The sequence below is a fragment of the Sapajus apella genome, unplaced genomic scaffold (genome assembly GCF_009761245.1).
Source record: "Sapajus apella isolate SASKATOON/1434 unplaced genomic scaffold, GSC_monkey_1.0 scaffold41, whole genome shotgun sequence".
Taxonomy (NCBI): Eukaryota; Metazoa; Chordata; class Mammalia; order Primates; family Cebidae; genus Sapajus; species Sapajus apella.
The window spans coordinates 5,591,253-5,611,191 of record NW_022436981.1 but is presented as its reverse complement, the minus strand read 5'-3'; the positions used below and the strand labels follow the sequence as shown (position 1 = coordinate 5,611,191).

The window sequence follows — 19,939 nt, the reverse complement described above, 5'->3', positions numbered from 1 at the left end:
GGATGCATTTATCATCTAAAAAGAGCGCTGACATTGGCCTGTCACAGAGCTAACTACTATCAAGTCTTTAGTCCATATTACCAGCAAGACTTTGGGTAAGAATGATACATTCCCCATAGCTAACTTTCACAGATGTGAGAATAAAGTGAGATAATATATGTGAACATGCAAAGTATTCACACAGATATAAAGTGGTATTAGCCTATTATCTATCCCTTCATTTCCACTTTCAATGTAGCACTCTGATCTCTATTATACTTTATAGCCCTGGCTCTCTCCTCTGGAAAAGCTTTCCTTCTTATTGAGATTAATTTATTAAACAGTGTTAAACATCTTTAAACATCTTTAAAAATCTTCAAAATATACTGTAACCCCTACTTTAACTCATGCTTTTAGTATTAAATCCCATTACTCCACCATAAGAAAACTTTCATTTGGCCCAAGTAATCTGTCTAATTATTTTTTACCATAAATTATATAATACCTTTGCCAGACCTACAATGCACTCAGTACTCCTCTAATCTTCTACCTTAAGTACCAGTTAAGTGTTACTTTTTTTTTTTTTTTTAATTTGTCTCACTCTGTTACCCAGGCTGGAGTGCAATGGCAGGATCTTGGCTCACTGCAACCTCCGCCTCCCGGGTTCAAGCGATTCTCCTACCTCAGCCTCTTAAGTAGATGGAATTACAAGTGTGTGCCATCACACCTAACTAATTTTCGTATTTTAGTAGAGACTGGGTTTCACCATGTTGACCAGGCTTGTCTCGAACTCCTGACCTCAGGTGATCCACCCACCTCAGCCTCCCAAAGTGCTGGGATTACAGGTGTGAGCCACCCACTGCGCCTGGCCTAGTGTTACTTTTAATTCCCTTTCTGAAATATATTTTTTCAAAGACTCTGCAGCACCTATCATCTTTATCACATTTGCCATTCAGTCATAAAAGGCATTACATTTTATCCTGTTTTTCTAGTTATTTCCCCCAATAAAATAAATTGTGGGAAAGATTCTTCTCACCACACCCCAAAATACGTCATAGTCAACTGCTAAGCATTTGTTTAATGGAATGTGTTTATTTTGTTTTATCTCAATTACGAAATAGCAACTCTGAAGGCAAAGTGCCAAATACGAACCAGCTAAGACACTGATACTGAATCAAAGATACATCCACATATAAATCTTTATTCTCTACTTTAGTCTAAAACATTGAAGTTAAGAATGTAGTAATATCTGCTAAGTTAGTCTAGTTTCTCTTCAAATTTAGCTTACTTCTTAAACCTAACAAATTAATGAGGTATAGTTTATGATCTGTAGCTACAAAATAAAAATGACTTTAAAAAAATAAATCGATGAGGTAGACTAGTCACTATTTTTCCAAATGAAAAACATTTAATCATACTAAACACAAATTTCTATCTAGAAATATCACTTGGAATTTTTGTTTCAATTTATCCTTTCTCCCCTGTGTATTTATTCAATCATTTATTTATATCAGTATGGACTCATGTATACTTACGCTCTATTTTACAGAATAATCAAACACTAGATTATTTTTTTAAAACTTTTTTTTTTTTTTGACTCAGAGTTTCATTCTTGTTGCCCAGGCTGGAATGCAATGGCGCATTCTTGGCTCACTGTAACCTCCACCTGCTGGGTTCAAGCAATTCTCCTGCCTCAGCCTCCTAAGTAGCTGGGACTACAGGTATGCGCCACCATACCCGGCTAATTTTTTGTATTTTTAGTAGAGACGGGGTTTCACCATGTTGGCCAGGATGGTCTCGATCTCTTGACCTCATGATCCACTGGCCTCGGCCTCCCAAAGTGCTGAGATTACAGGCCTGAGCCACTGCACCTGGTATACCTCAAACTGTACCCTCCTAAGACAGCAAATTTAATCAATATTGTGTGTCTTCTAACTGTTCCACCAACTGGTCATTTCCTATCCTTTCCTTCTCCTCAGAGCTCCCTATTCCCTGAGACGAAATGGTATTAAAATTTGACTAATAACCCTACAACAGCCTCTAGTAGTCAAGTGAAAGAAGAATCACACATCTCTTGACTTAAATCAAAAGCTAGAAATGACTAACTTAGTGAGGAAGTAATGTTGAAAGCTGAGATAAGCCAAAAGCTAGGCTTTTGCACCAAACAGCCAAGCTGTAAATACAAAGACTAAGTTCTTGAAGGAAATATAAAAGTGCTACTCCAGTGAACACACGAATGATAAGAAAGTATAACAGTCTTATTGCTGATACGAAGAAAGTTTGAGGCCAGGCATGGTGGCTCACACCTGTAATCCTTGCACTTTGAGAGGCCAAGACAAGAGGATCACCTGAGGTCAAGAGTTCAAGACCAGCCTAGCAAACACGGTAAACCCCGTCACTACTACAAATATAAAATTTAGCCGGGCGTGGTGGCAGGCACCTGTAATCCCAGCTACTCAGGAGGCTGGGGAGGAGACTAACTTTAACCCAGGTGGCAGAGGTTGCAATGAACTAAGATAGTGGCACTGCACTCCACTCTGGGTGACAAAGCACGACTCCATCTCAAAAAAAAAAAAAAAAAAGGGGGGGGGGGAGTTTGAGTCATTAGAAGATCAAACCAGCCACAACTTCTCCTTAAGCTAAAGCCTAATCTAGAACAAGATCCTAAGACTCTTCAACTCTATGAATACAGAGGTCAAAAAGTTACAGAAGAAAAGTTTGAAGCTAGCAGAGTGGTTCATGAGGTTCAAGGAAAGAAGCCATTTCTATAACATAAAAGTGCAAGATGAAACAGCCAGTGCTGACAGAGAAGCTGCAGCAAGTTAACCAGAAGATCTAACTAAGATCACTGATGAAGGTGGCTACATGAAACAGATTTTCAATGGAGATGAAACCTTCTATTGGAAAAAGGTGCCACCTAGGACTTTCATAATTAGAAAGAAGTCAAATCCTAGCTTCAAATCTTCAAAGGACAGGCTGACTCTCTTGCTAGGGGCTAATGCAGCTGGTACTTTAAGTGGAAGTCAATTCTTACTCACCATTCTGAGAATCCTAGGATCCTTAAGAATAATGCTAAATCTATTCTTCCTATGCTCTATAAATGGAAAAACAAAGCCTAGATGACAGCACATCTATTTACAGTATGGTTTATTGAGTACTTTAAGCCCACTGTTGAGACCTACTGCAGAAAGAAAGATTCTTTTCAAAATACTAATGCATATTGATGATGCATCTGATCACCCAAGAGCTCTGTTGGAAATATACAAGGAGATGAATGCTGTTTTCATGCCTGCTAACATAATATTATTTTGCAGCTCATTGATCAAGGAGTATTTCAACTTTTATGTATTCCTATTTTAGAAGGCTATTGTTGCCACAAATAGTGAGTCTTCTGCTCAATCTGGGCAAAGTAAATTGAAACCCTTCTGGAAAGATTTCTAGAGTCACCATTCTAGACGCCAACAAGAACATCTGTGATTCATGAGAGGAGGTCAAAATATCAACATTAATGGGAGTTTGGAAGAAACTGATCACAACCCTAAAGGATGACTTTGAAGGGTTCAAGCCTAAGTGGAGGAAGTAACTGAAGATGTGGTGAAAATAGAGAACTAGAATTAGAAGCGGAGCATGAAGATGTGGCTGAATTACTGCAACATTATGACAAAATTTGAACAGATGAGGAGTTGCTTCTTATGGATGAGGAAAGAAAGTGGCTTCTTGAGACGGAATCTACTCCTGGTGAAGATGATATGAATATTGTTGAAACAACAACAAAAAATTCAAAATATTACATAAACTTCATTGACAAACCAGAAAGAGGGTTTCAAAGAACTGGCTACAATTTGAAAGAAGATCTACTGCAATTAAAATGCCATCAAACAGCATCACATGCTACAGGGAAATATTTCATTAAATGGGCAAACTGATGTGGCAAACTTCATTGTTGTCTTATCTTAAGAAACTGCTACAGCCACCCCAGCCTTCAGCAACCACTAAGTCGACAGTCATGAACATTGAGGCAAGAACCTCCACGAGCAAAAAGATGGTGACTCACTGAAGGCTCAGATGATTGTAAGCAATTTTTAGCAATATTTTAAAATTAATGTATCCACATTGCTTTTTTTATATAATGCTATTGCATTCTTAATACAACATAGTATAAACATAACTTTTACATCACTGAGAAATCAAAACATTCACATGACTCACTTTATTGAGATATCTAGTCTATTGTGACATTTGCTCTACTGTGGTGGTCTGGAATTTAACCTGCAAAATCTCCAAGGTACCCCTATAACAGAATAAAATACAGTCGGCCCTCCATATCCGCAGGCTCCACAACTGTGGACTGGTCAACTGAGATACTGCATAACAACTATTTACTGTATTAGGTATTATAAGTAACCTGGAGACTATTTAAAGTACATGGGACAATGTGCATAGGTTATATGAAAATACTATGTCATTTTATATAACAAGATCTGAGCACCTGCAGATTTTGGTATCCACAGCTGTTCCAGGATACTGAGAGACTATGAACTGTATGTATTCACACTTGGAGGTGAAACTACAACTAAAATAAACACAAGTTTATTCAGGAAATAAATATTAACTATACATCCATTCTGTGCAGGGGGTATTCTGCTAAACAATTACTGTCCAAGAGCTGGAAAACCAAATGAGACACACACTCTAACCTTCCTAGAAGAACTCATAATCTAATGAGGCCAGGGAATGAGGCTCAATGTAAGAAAACTAACACATAGAAAACAAGAAAATTATAAGTGATATGTAAATACACAAATATTTTTTACTTTTTTTTTCCTTATCTAAACTGCTGAGAACTTTATAAGTTTGAAACTGATAAAAGAATCCTAAAGATTGTTTTCTGGCATAAGTCACTAGAATATTTACTAAAAAAGGAATGTTTGGTAGTAGCTGAAGAAGACAGTTTGGCAGATAACTGCTACAATGCTGAACACGAAAAGTAAGATCAAATACATTTTGTTGTTGGAAAAGCAACAAAATACAATGAGAAGACCAGTGAGGCTACTGTCCCAGGCTTCAGTTCAAAGTTGGTCTTCTTAGCTAACCACCAGTGGACAAAATCACTCGTTCTCTTAATCAAAATGTCAAGATATTTAAAATGGGGCTATTATCTGTTGTAACTATTTCACAAGAATACTGTAAGCTCAAATGAGAATATATACAGCAAGCCTGTTTCATAAATTACTACGTGCCACCCAAATGAAAACTATTATTTATTTTAAAACAATCGGTAATCAGGAAGATACACACAAACATATGCAAGCATATATACACAAATATATACATAGAGCATTACTCTCCAGCAGAACACAGAACAATGATATCCATTAGAGAGGTACCTGGACTCTATTTTCTTGAAATGTTATGGAGAAAACATTTATCTAAAACATTTTAATTTTAAAAGAATATCTATTTCTTAACATTTAAAGATTAAATTCTATGAAGCAACAGCCAGAAATTTAACTGAAAATACTTACCTTAACAAAATTATCAGGGAACATTCCTCTTCTCCCATTTAGTTCTCCTTCTAGCCATCCTTCCTCCTGTAGCTTTTTCACATTCCTGATGACTTCTCCAACTCGAATAGTTAATTCATCATCATGTACAGCATCATAGTCATACTCCACAATATAGTCAACTAATAAAGGAAGAAAAATGAAATGGCTAAAATCTAATTCACAAAATACTATATATTAACTTTAAGAGATTTGTTTAGCAACAATATTTAATACTACAAAGACATCTGCACGGCTTATTTCAATTACTTTAAATATTTGGCTACATCAGCAAATTTCTTGAATACTTTGGTATAGCGTACAATACAACTATTAAGTGGGAGCCTCAAAAGAAAAATAATGCATAATTCATGCCATCAGACACTCTTACAATCACATGCATACTCTATGTAGCAGACAGACTCTGAGGTGGTCTCCATGATCCCCACTTCCCAGCATACATGTCCTTATATAATTCCCTCTTTGAGTGCCAATGTGACCTGTGATTGACTTCTAACCAAAAGAATGTGACAGCAGGGCGTAATGTCTCATGCCTATAATCCTAGCACTTTGGGACACCAAGGCTGACTGATCGCTTAAACTCAGGAGCTCAAGACCAGCCTGGGCAACATGGCAAAACCACGTCTCTACAAAAATACAAAAACTCTAGCCAGACGTGGTAGTGTGCACCTACAGTCCCAGCCACTTGGGAGGCTAAGGTGAGGACATTTTTTGACCCAGAAGGTTGAGGCATCAGTGATCCAAGACTGTACCACTGTACTCCAGCCTAGGCAAGACTCAAAAAAAAAAAAAAAAAAAAAAAAAAAAAAGAAGAAGAAGAAGATGACAAAGACGATGAGTTGTACATTATTATGTAAGACTGTAATGTCCACCTTAATAGGAGACTTTTTCCCTTGCTGGCTTTGAAGACACAAGCTGCTATGCTGTAAGCTAACCTAAGGAGAGGGCCACAAACAAGCAACTTAAGGGTCTCTGACTGACATGAGAAAACTGAGGCCTAACTTCAACAACCCAAAAGTAAATGAATGGTAAGAACAAACACATGAGCTTGGAAGCAGATCCTTCCCCAGTAGAGCCCCAAATGTGAACCCAACCCTGGCCAACATCTTCACTGCATCCTTGCAAAGGACCCAGTTGGCCATGCCCAGATTCTTAAACCACAGAAACTATTAGATAATAAATATATATAGTTCTAAACTACTAAGTTTGTTACTACTTTATGTAAAAACAGAAAACAAACTCTAAAATGAAGATTAATATGTATTTATTTTACCTCTTTTAATAAGAGGATCTTAGATTACAGGATCACATATGCATATTATTAATATTTTACAAGGTTCAATTTTTAAAAAACAGTAATAGCTTTCCTGCTCAAGATAGCAGACTAGCCATATCCCCATTCATCTTTTCTTCCTCCTACAAGACTGATTAAAACACACACACACACACACACCCCAACCACACCAACAATCACAACCACCACCAAAAAAAAAAAAAAAAAAAAGTGTATGGCCACACTCTGTTGTTTTTTAAACCAAGAGCCATTCGCACACTGCCCATTCCCCTCCTTCCTTTCTAATAGAACCTTAATTTTGTTCAGTATTTTGAGACCCTGTATTTTACAGGCAAAGATTCTCTCGGCCCCAGGGAGTTACATCTTCACTAGTCTAAATCTGTACTTCTCAGATACTTATTACAATCAGGTCATCTGAAAAATCTTGTGTTTAAATGCCAACTCTGGTTGAGTAGGTGCCAGGATATCTAACTGTCAAAGAGGCAAAGGTCTAGAGATAGCCTATTTATAGCAATCTTAATCACATACAATTAAACATACACAGTGAATGGTTTTCAAATAAGTATGGGATGAATGAATTCTTTTTACTTTTTATTTTGTAATAGAGACGGGATCTCGCTATATTGCTCAGTCAGCTCTCAAACTCCTGGGCTCAAGTGATCCTCCCACCTGGACCTCCCAAAGTGCTAGGATTACAGGTGTGAGCCACCATGCTCAGCCTGAGGTGAATGAATTCTAACTTTCTTCTGGGAAGGTTTTGTTTGACCTTAAAAACAAAACACAAGGAAGAAATGGCCTCCTGCAGACTCTGAGTGTTCTTTAATGAGAATTTGATATCCATAATTGCTCTAACCACTTGAGAAAAATAGTAGATAACCGATTAACATGGAAAAGAAAAAAGATAAAAATAACCTGGATCTTTGCAGGATTGATCAAACTGCTAGATTAACCAAGCTATAACTATAATTCCTTCAGATTTGTTACATGAAGTAGTTTCTTAACTTTTAAATAAATTTTAGAGTTGATTTCTATTTGCAGCTGAAAACATCCCAACATAAGGGACCCAGCAGGAAATTTTAACGAATGTCTAATAGTGGATGCACAGCTGATAAAGCCAAGAGGAAGCCTAGAGAACTTGGAGCTATCAGTGAGATACCAAACTGCTCTATAGACCCCCAAAACACCAGAAATTCAGAAAATGTAGACTCACATGAAATGCATGTAGGGCTGAAATAGAGAAATTACTCAATCTCTAAATCAACCACAATAATTCAATCAGTAATATGCTAAGTAGCATGGCATTTTCCTTCCAAGGCAAAAAACCGAAGGGTTAATCTACAAAAAAATTAAAAAATAGCTTGCGGAAATTAGTACAGCTATTATGGATTAATGCTGGTTTCTCAGAGCAATGAATACTGAGAAATGCAGAGGACTCCCAAAGCAATGGGCAGTTCTTGACCTGATAATGGAGGAAAAAAAAAACCTCAACTCCTGTCAGGCATGGTGGCTCATGCCTATAATCCCAGCACTTTGGGAGGCTGAGGCAGGCAGATCATGAGGTCAGGAGATCGAGACCAGCACGGCCAATATGGTGAAACCTTGTCTCTTTTGTATTATTGTAAAAGTACAAAAAACTAGCCGAGCATGGTGGCGCATGCTAGTCTCAGATACTCAGGAGGCTGAGGCGGAAGAATCACTTGAAGCTAGGAGGCGGAGTTTGCAGTGAGCCCAGATCACGCCACTGTACTCCAGCCTAGGTGACAGAGTGAGACTCCATCTCAAAGAAAAAACCACCTCTTAACTCTTACCCATATAAACAGAGTTCCCAATTCGCTTTTTATTCATTTATTATTTACTCTCAAAATGAGCAGACAATAACTGAAAAACTACTCAGAGGAAGTTACAGGGTGGGGAGTAACAAAAGAGATGAGAGAATGGTTACATGGAGGGAGGCTAATCGAATTGTAAATATATGAGGGGTAATGGGAGTCAAGTTTCTCTATGTCAGAGAAAGGAGTTGCAAACGTATATGAAAAAAGCTACTTTCAATCCTGTGATATTGAACTGTAATGAGCGGTATCAGCATGAAGTTAACAGTTTTCAATACATAGACATGGAGAAATAAATAGATATAAATATACGTATATGTAGATACACATATATTCATCACACACAGACACACACACACACACACATACACACCTAAGCTCTGTACAATGAATGGACCTGAAACCAGCAACATTCCAATGGCAATGAGCAAACCAAATGCCAAGACTTCATAAATACCACCTACTACTAAAAGGAAACAGGAAACTTTAGGAAAATGGCCAATTCCAGGGCTAGACAGGAAAAGTATAAGATTAGCCTGGAACATTTTGTTGTGCCAGAAAATAAGGAAGTTGTCAAATAAATGAAGTAGTATCAAACTGGTCCAGAGAAGTGATATCAAAAGGGCTCTACTGGCCAATTCAGGACATTTTGAGCATCAAAATAATGAAATTAAAAGAATATACCCCACTGAATAAAATAAGCCATGAGTCCATACAGATTATAAATCAATATTAATTTATTAAATGTTATAGTTGTATTGTGATATGGTCCTGGTTTATAGAAAATACACTCTAAAATACTTGGATAAAAGGTATCAGGAAAAAGTTATTTGTACTGTACATCTAACATTTCTACAATTTAGTGATTATTTCAAAATATAAAAGTTAAAATACATGCACAAATGTGTATCCTCAAGACATGTAAAGTTTCTAAACTAAAAGAACGCTATAAAATAAGAAGTGAGAATATTAAAATGTTTTTAAAGTTTATGTCTTCCAAAATATTTTACTGTTTTTTTTTTTGACGAGGTGGAGACAAATCCAAGAAAATGTTACAAAACAGTTAAAACAAAAGCACACAAAAAAAATATGAAAATAAGAAAAAGACACAATCAATCCAACATCCAATTAACAGAAATGAAATGAGGAGGAAAAAAAAATGAAATTAACAATGAAATAATATAAGAAAATAATCCTAAAACAATCTTCAAAAAGAAACAGGTCTGTGAGAATCCAATGAAATAATAAATTTTTTTAAATGTTCATATTGGGTGAAATTTCACAATAACAATAAACAGATCCTAGAAAGCTTACAGGAAATAGAAATTTCATCAACAAAAGATTGAGAATCATTTTGGAACACTTCTCATTGGCAATACTGGATTCTACAAGAAGAAAAATTAAAAATCACTGAAGTATTAAAAGAAAATTAATTGCATACTCTGCCAAATCAGCACGCAAGCATAGGTTACATTTTCACACATGCAACAATAAAGAAAATTAACTCCCACATATGAAATTACATAATGTTATACAGCAAAATTAAAATATGAATCAAAACAGAGGAAGATATGAAATCCAAAAAACAGTGGTGCCAACCTCAGAATAAAATAAGTGCCAAATTTGCAACTGTGCAACAAATCTAAGGAACAAACAGTATAGACTAAATGGAGAGAAAAAGTTCTAGGAGGTATGGCAAAACAGCATGGGGTACAAACTATGAAACTGTATACTATCCTTACAAATCTGGAACTCAGAGACAAGAAAGTCAGTTAAGGACAAAAAAACTAAAGATGATTAGAAACGCTTAGAAAGGCAAAGAACTGTACAATGCTGAAAATATAATTGGCTGGGTGCAGTTGCAGCTCACATCTGTAATCCCAACACTTTGGGAGGTTGAGGTCGGTGGCTCTCTTGATCCCAGGAGAGTTCAAGACCAGCCTGGGCAACATGGCAACCTCCATCTCTACAAAAAAATACCGGAAAAAAAAAAAAGTAGTCAGAAGCAGTGATACGCGCCTATAGTTCCAGCTACCTGGAAAGCTGAAGTGAGAGGATGGCTTGAGTGAGAGAATAGCTTGAGCCCAGAAGGCGGGGGTTGAAATGAGCAGAGATTGTACCACTGCATTCCTCTGGGCAACAGAGCAAGACAGAAAGGACAGAATGGAAAAGGAAAAGGAAAGGGGAAGGGGAAGGAAAGCAAAAAAAGGAAAACTGTAATCATCATATATACTACTTGGTTTCACATTAACAATAACATTACGTGGTCATAATAATGTGAAAGTAATTATTTTAACTTTGATAAATTATTGTACAGCAAAACAAAAGGACTAAATTATAGTTGTAGAACAATGTAAATGTTAACAGTCTTGGTATTATAAGGGATAATAATTCTTAAAAAGAACTGAGAGAGGAAGGTTGGTAAAGGAAAGAGTAAAGGGACAAATTTTGTTATCATACAAAGTACTAAGTCCACAAATATTAGTTGCTAGAAACAAAAAATAAAAGTACAAAACCTTAATATGTCTGAATATAGAGAAAACATGTGAGACTATAAATAAGGAAGCTAACTCTTTTCAAGTTAAAAATAAACCAAAATCAACAACAGAAACAAATTATTTAAAAATATGAAAGCCAAAAAATTAAGGCAGATAGATTTAGACAGTGGTTTCCCTACGGAAAATCAGAATAAGAGCAGAGAACAATAAGGCAAGGAAATAGCGTTTATCACTCTAAGTCATTTAATATTTTTTATATTTGCATATCATGTGCAGCAATTACTTTGGTAAGATTTTGAAGCAGTAAATATTAAAGTGGCTTGTTCAATATTATAGCAAAAATTTTTATACAACCACATAACTGCATATATGTGTGATAATTACGAAGTTCATTGAGTCAAAGAAAATCTATTTTATTTCCCTTAGAGAAAACACCATAGGGTAAATAGGGTTGAATTCCCTGCTCTTTTAAACTTATTCATAATTAAGTTTGTAATAGTAAACTGCAAAAAGTAAAAGACAAAGGGAAAAAAAACTCAAAAAAAAAAAAAAAAAGAGGTTATCAAAGAAGCAACATTTAGACTAATGCATGACTTAGCAGCAACAATGGAAGCCAGAAGGCAGCAGACTAGTATCTTAAATGTGCAAAAGAAAATAACTACAAACCTTAAACTCTCTATACCTGAGAAAACATTTTTAATAAAATGAAGAAAAAATAAAGACAGTTCTGACAAATCAGAAGTGGGACTTTGCTACACTAAAAGAAAACTGTGATGGATGGTCTCAGAGAAGAGCAAAGGAAATAAAAAAGATTCAATATGATGTATCAGCAATACAGAAAGGAAAGCAAAAACAAAAATAGTAAGTATATAGGTATACAAACACTGAATAAAAATAAAAACAGTAACATCATATAGGATATTAAAAATATAGAAAGATTAAAATAACAGAACCACTAACAAAGTTGAGGAGTTAAAACTGTTCCAAGATCCTTGTATGGTATAAGAGAGTAAAGTTATTAACATTAGATTTTTATAAGTTAGAATGCATGTAGTAATCACTAAAATAACAGAAAAAGCATTAAAACACCAAATATTGTGAGGAGGAAGAATAAACAAGCTTTTAAAACACGTAACTGGCAGTTTCAGCTCCAACATGTAAAAAGCTTTAAAGTCATCATTCCCACCCTTACAACAAGAAAAAGGCTAAACTGAAAATCAATTAATTTCCTTGGACCCATTAGAAAATTGAGGATACAGAGCAAACCACCACCTAAGAATACAGAAAGGCAGGTAAAGCCAGACAGTCACCACCGAGATCTATTTATTACCTAGATTAGAAACTGCTGGAGCCATAAATTAGCAGGAACACTGTTAGTCTCCTAGAGCAGTTGTAACAAACCACCACAAAGTGCGTAGCTTGAAAGAAGAGAAATTTATTCTCTTCTTTCCGGAGGGCAGGGGGAAAAATCAAGGTATCTGCAGGGTTGGTCCTTTCTGGAGACTCTAAAGAATCACTCCATCCCTCTATCTGGTTTCTGGTGGCTGCCAGTAATCTTTAGCATTCCTTTGTTTACATAATTCCAATCTCTGCCTCTTCTTGACATGACATTCCCGCTGTTATGTGTCCATCTCAAATCTCCCCCTCTCCTCTTTTCCAAGTACGCCAATGACTCAATTATTAAGGATTTCCTCATCTTGAAATCCTTAATCACATCTGAAAAGACCTTCCCCCATCCCTCCCTCCCTACCCCCCAGCGCCCCCTACCCCTCAGCCCCGCCTCTTTCGAGGTAAGGTCTTACTCTGCCACCCAGGCTGAAATGCAGCGGAGTAATTTCAGCTCACTGCCACCCCCACCTCCCAGGTTCAAGTGATCCTCCCACCTCAATCTCCTGAGTAGCTGGGACTACAGGGGTGCACCATCATGCCTGGCTAATTTTTTGAAATTTTTTGTAGAGACATGGTCTCATTATATTGCCTAGACTTGTCTCAAGTGATCCTCCCACTTTGGCCCCCCAAAGTACTGAGACTACAGGTGTCAGCCAGCATGCCCAGCAAACTATTTCTACATAATGTAACATTTACACACATGAAGGGTTAGGACGCAGACATACCTTTTTTGGGGACAAAGATTCAATCCAGTACAAGCACTTAAAGGGTAATTTTGATGATTTGTTGGAGATGGACTGTGGAATAGCATGAAAGTGGGAAACTCCTAGGGGACAGCTGTCCTATAGGAGAGTCCCCACACTTTTGTGGGTTTTATGGTACTGCCAGATTCTCACAGTGAAGAGCCAAGGATACCTTTATAGTTCTGGCAAGGAGAAAAAGAAAAGTAACCACTGTGAAATACAGCCTGAGTATTCTCTGTAACAAAGGCCTACACGCCAGGGGAAAGACTGCCAGAGGGTTTATATCACCTAGGAATGGGAATTTACCTGATTCTAGTCTACTCCACAGCTCCAAGGCATCAATCCACAAAAAAACAGAGATTTAATTATTAAGATTATAGTATACTTCCCTTCTCCCACATGCTACCATCACATCAGTGAGGCTCCAGTATTTACAGCTGAAAGAGCTGCAAGACGCAGATTCTATCTGAGAAAGAGTTCTTAGGGAAACCCAAAGAAAGCAAGGAAGACAAAAACAAAGACATGACAGGAATGTGAACCCTCTGGCACCTACAGCTAGAGCAAACATTAAACACAGTCCAACTCCTAAGCAGATAAATATAAAGCCTCACACTAAAGATTTAACTACTATTACCTAATATATCATTTCCAGCCTTGAAAAAAATTTCAAGTCATGCTAAAAAGGCAAGAAAACACAAGTCTAAAGAGACAAAGTAAGCATTTGAACCAGACTCAGATATAAGACTTTTTTTAAATTATCAGATAACAAATTTAAAATAACTATATTAATATGTTAAGGGTAATAATATAAAAAGCTAGCAACATGCAAGAAAAAATGAATATGGTAAGCACATAGAAACTCTAGAATAGAAACAGAAGGAAAATTGGGACTCAAAAACACTATAACAAATAATCAATACCACTGATGCATTCATCAGTGGACTATACATAGCCAAGGAAAGAATCAGTACGCTTGAAGAGAGGTCAAAAGAAATCTCCCAAACTGAAATGCAAAACGAAAAAGAATTATAAACAACAAAAAAAAACAAAACAAAAAACCCCCGGACAGAACATCCAAGAACTGTGAAAAATTTCAAGAGGTATAAGCACACATAATTGGAATTCCAGAAGAAGGAGGAAAAACCGAGCAGAGGAAATATATGAAATAATAATGGCTGAGAATTTTCCAAAAATAAGGTATACTAAACCAGACATTTGGAAAACTAAGAGAACAAAAGACAAAGAAAACCTTGAAAGAAGCCATCACAAACTAACACCCTACCTATTGAGGAACAAGGATAAGAATAACAGCAGGCTTCTCATTAGAAAACATGAAGGCAGGAAAGGATGGAATGAAATATTTAAAACACTGGAAAAAAAAAAAAAAAAACCTTGAAATCTGTATCTAGCAAAATTATCCTGCAAAGGGAAAGAGAAATAAAGACTTTTTCAAATAAAAGCAAGAATTCATTGCCAACAGACCCGCCATGAAAGAAATGTTAAAGGAAGTTCTTCAGAGAAAACAAAATAATATAGGTCAGAAACGCAAATTAATATGGAGAAGGAGCATAGAAAGAATAAATGAAGATAAAACAAAATATTTTTTTATTCTTAATTGATCTAAAAGATAACTGCTTAAAAGTCATAATAGTAACCACGCATTGCATGATTATAGCATATGAATAGGTGAAATTAACGAATGTCTTAAGGGACAATAAGGAATATTCTATGGTACCAGCGCTACACATGAAGTGTTGCAGTGTTACTTAAAGCTGAATTTGGCCGGGCGCAGATGGCTCACACCTGTAATCCTAGCACTCTGGGAGTCCAAGGTGGGTGGATCATGAGGTCAGGAGTTTGAGAGCCGCCTGGCCAACACAGTGAAACCCCATCTCTACTAAAACTACAAAAAAATTAGCCAGGCACTGTGGCAGGCATCTGTGACCCCAGCTACTTGGGAGGCTGAGGCAAGGAGAATCGCTTGAACCTGGGAGGCAGAGGTTGCAGGCGCCACTGCACTCCAGTACGAGACTCTGTCTCAAAAAAAAAAAAAAAAAAGCTGAATTTAACATTAGTTGTAAATACATACTGCAAACTCCAGGGCAAGCACTAAAAATAAAAATTAAGTATAATTGAAATGTTAAGAGGACATAAATGGAATCTCATCAAATGCTCAGAGAAAACAAAAAAATGGGGGGAAAAAAATAAATGCAACCAAAAGCTGTTATTTGAAAACATCAATAAAATCAGTAAATCTCTAGAAAGAATGACCAAGGGGAAAAATAAAATAAAACCAGAAGGCCCAAATTACCAGTATCAGGAATAAAAGAGTGAATATCTCTACAGACCTTATATTCATTAAAATAATAAGGAAAAACCATAAACAAGAATATACATATAAAGCCGGGCGCAGTGGCTCATGCCTGTAATCCCAGCACTTTGGGAGGCTGAGGTGGGTGGATCACCTGAGGTCAGGAGTTCAAGAGCAGCATGACCAATATGGTGAAACCCCATCTAAAAAAAAAAAAAAAAAAAAAAAGAATACATCAAAGTTTTGTTACTTTATTACTTTGAGATAACTTGAACAACTATTCTACATATTGAGTTTGTACCTCTAAACCGTCCAAAAAGACAAATCTCCAGGGCCAGATAATTTCACCAGCAAATGCAACCAAGTATTTTAAAACATACCAATTCTACAAAGTAAAGTGCCACTACACATCTATTAAAATAGCTAAAAAAAATACAAGGCTATGAAGCAATTGGAATTCCAATTTACTGCTGGTGACAATACAAACTGATAACAGACACTCAGAAAACCCATTAGGCAGTTTTTTATAAAGTTAAACATACACTTCCCACATGACCCAGCAATCTCTCGCCTAGCTATACAGAGTTCATATAAAAACCTATACTCAAATGTTTATAGCAGCACTTAACTGCCAAAACTAGAAAAGACCTAAATGTCCTTCAACTGATGAATAAAGAACTGGTATATTCATACAATGGAATGCTACTAAGCAATAACAATATTGTCGTGTGTCTTAGAACACACAATTACTTAGATGAATCTCAACGGCTGTATGTTCACTGCAAGAGGCAATTTTCAGAAGGTTACAAACTGTATAATGTCCTTTATATAACATTCTCAAAACTATTATAAAGTTGGAGAACAAACAGATGTTTGCCACTAGTTACAGGTGGGGGAAGGATGTGACTACAAAGGAATGACAGGCGTAAGTTTTTTAAGATAATGGAAGAGTCCTTGCTGAGCCTCGTGGCTCACACCTGTAATCCTAGCACTCTGGGAGGCCAAGGCGGGTGGATCACTTGAGGTCAGAAGTTCGAAACCAGCCTGGCCCACATGGTGAAACCCTGTCTCTACTAAAAATACAAAAAATTAGCTGGACATGGTGGCACATGCCTGTAGTCCTAGTCACTCAGGAGGCTGAGGCGAGAGAATCACTCGAACCCACAACAGAGAGGCTGCAGTGAGCCATGACTGTACCACTGTACTCCAGGCAGGGAAATAGAGAAAGACTCCATCTCAAAAAAAAAAAAAAAGAGATAATGGAAAAGTCCCAATTTTTGTCCTGGTCACAAGAATCTATACATACACATTTTAAAATTCATACACTGTAAACCCAAAAAATGTCAATTTTCCTATATGTTAATTTGACAAAAAAAAGAAAGAAAATAATTGTGTAGAGATACAAACTATCGTTTTGTAATACTGTTAAAAGAGAAAAAATTTGAATACTTATAACATCAACAGGGATATAAATAAACAAATGTTATTACCCTACCATACAATTTAGTCACAGAAAGATGTTCATGACAAGTAAAAAGTATGTTATAAAGTGGCACGTATCATGTAATCTTATTTTTCCTAAAAGGAAAAAAGAGTTGGTGGAGGTGCTAAAAAAAAATTGAATGTAGAAACTTATAAACCAAATGTTAATTAATCATTATTTCTGAGTGGTAACATAGCTGAGATTTTTATTTTAACTTTCTAAATTGTCCAAACACTCAATTTTTAAAAATCATTACTGTTACAGTCAGAATAAGACTATTTAGGCTGGGTGTGGTGGTTCACACCTATAATCCCAGCACTTTGGGAGTCCAAGGCAAGCAGGTCATTTGGAAGTCAGGAGCTTGAGACCAGCCTGGCCAACAAGATGAAACTCTGTCTCTACCAAAAATACAAAAATTAGCCAGGCATGGTGGCAGATGCCTATAATCCCAGCTACTCTAGAGGCTGAGGCAGGAGAATCGCTTGATCCGGGGAGGCAGAAGTTGCAGTGAGCTAGGATTACGCCACTGCACTCTAGCCTCAATGACAGAATGAGACTCCGTCTCAAAAAAAAGGGAAGGTGAGAGAAAACAAAATGACAAATTCTCACAATAATACTGTGAAGGGAAAAAATATTTCAAGTCTATGATTTCTCTTATGCATTTACTTATAATTGGTTTATAGTCTGAAAGATACACACAAGAATAGGGACGTATCTCTGGGTGAGTTTTCTTCCTCATTGTCCTCACTGCCATTATTTCCATATTCTTCTATTAAAAATACAGATTTTACCTTTAAAAACAAAATTTAGCCATGAAAATACTGACATATAAAATCTTAACCTATACATCAAACAACAGGTGACTGATTAAATAAAATACGGTAAAACCATACAAAGAAATAGGACTTAACTGCAAAAATATGACACAGGAAAATATGCACAATAAAACTTCAAGTAAATAAAGCAAGAGATCAAACTACATGAAAAGTATGAGCCAAATCTGCAAAATACATTTTTTAAGATTTGAACTCATATATCAAAATAACTACTCTGTAAAGGGTTACAGGTCTTTTTCCTCCTGCTTTGTTTTAGACTTCCTAAAATGAGCACTTTTGTAATCAGGAAGGTATCAGTAAGTAGTGTTGGTATCCCACAGTGTGCTATATCTAAAGAATGTGAATGTGGCAAAACCCCAATTATGCAACAGTGTTCCTCACTGTCACTCTTTTCTAATTCGAGTTTCACTGCAAGGTGATACAGGAGGGTGGGTACCTGGGAGTATACTGTCCCAAAGTATTCACCAAAACCTTTCACCTACTTGTAGAGCTAGTTAGAGCAATCCAAGGTATGTTTCAGCCCCGAAGGCACCATTTTAAAAAGCCATAAATCCCATCCTCCTTCCTCCTCTTACTCTGATAGAATTCCCTTGTAATTAATTCATTTCCCAGGACCAAACTATCAATCTGCCAACATCACTTTACTAACTTGGAAATCACAAATTTCACAGAAAGAATCATAAAGAACAAGAAATTCTGATTTATAAATGCACTGTTCTTTAAGTACTTATTTATTCAATTTGATAGTGCTATTCGCTCTTAGCAATCTACTTACTTATTAAGTCTACATTTAGATGAGAATTGTTAAGTTCTACAGCATCCTTTGTAATATTCTTCAACAGACATGTATTAAACGGTATTTCAAAATATTATAAAACAAGTAATGAGGGATGGCAAAAAATATTCAAGAAGTCAAATGTCAATTCAGTACAATGAATTCTTCTCAAAATTGTGTTTAATTCTAATTTTTGCCATCTTGCAGGAAAATTAAACTGAAATGACTCATTTATTTTACTCACCTTACTTTAACAATATGTCTACTCAAAAGTCCAACTTTTGAGTACATTTTCTCCCCAGTAAAATTAACCTACTTTTTAAAATTAGTTTGTTGTAAAAGCTTTTAAACACATGTTAAGATAGTATTCTATTTTTAACTTTTTTCATTATCAAACTAACTTGAAAAATACTAACTTCTCATTTATTAGAGCTAAATGAACCATGTCTTCCTGAAGTCAGTAAACCAGACTGTCAAAAATTAATCTGATTTGGGAGTATTTTTGTCAATAATCCAAGTATCTATACTTTCTAATACCAAATACTACAATTTTTACTTAATTGATCAGTTCTACTAAGCTATTTCCAACAGCAGTAGCACTTGCACGGTTAGCTCATACAGCAACTTACTTCCAACGTATCACAAAGATGACTACCTCAAAGAAGCCTATCAAGATGAGCAATCAAAAATAAATTGGAGGCTGGGCACACACATTGGCTCACACCTGTAATCCTAGCACTTTGGGAGGCCGAGGCAGGGGGACTACTTGAGCTCAGGAGTTCCAGACCAGCCTGGGCAACACAGCAAGATTTCGTCTGTGCTAAAACAAATAAATAAATAAATAAAAATAATTATGTGGGCGTGGTTGTGGTCCCAATTACTTGGGATGCTGAGACAGATGACCTCTTGAGCCCAAGAGGTGGAGAATGCAGTGAGCCATGAGCATACCACTGCACTCCAGCCTGGGTGACAGAGCAAGATGCTGCCTCAAAAAATAATAATAAAATAAAAATAAATTGGGAGTTATAAGAAATTATAAAATACACAAAGAGGTTTTTCAGTTCAACATTCTAAAAACAGATGCTGCAAACTTGGGCCAGTATAAGAGGCCCAGAGACATGTAACAACTATGAAATTATTGGTTCTTGGATGTGCTAAAAAGCTGCAAACCTAAATATCTGAATGAAATTTCTTTAAAAAATGAATTACTCAAGAGATTTTTTTTTTTTTTTTTTTTT

General features: G+C 36.2%; 1 protein-coding gene across 6 annotated transcripts in view; it reads right to left on the bottom strand.

The window, feature by feature from the left end:
- The window catches only part of CD2AP (CD2 associated protein), a 153,028-nt gene that overhangs the window by 114,842 nt on the left and 18,247 nt on the right, over window positions 1–19,939 (bottom strand). For 5 of the 6 annotated variants that reach the window (XR_004275588.1, XM_032299633.1, XM_032299634.1 and 2 more), the window contains exon 2: window positions 5,505–5,665. Coding sequence is in view for 5 of the 6 variants with exons in the window: in XM_032299633.1 (XP_032155524.1) it covers window positions 5,505–5,665 (161 nt within the window). In the remaining variant the exon portion in view is untranslated. Of the gene's footprint in view, window positions 1–5,504; window positions 5,666–17,789; window positions 19,485–19,939 lie in introns of those variants that run through there. The other variant, XM_032299631.1, reaches the window with a different exon arrangement.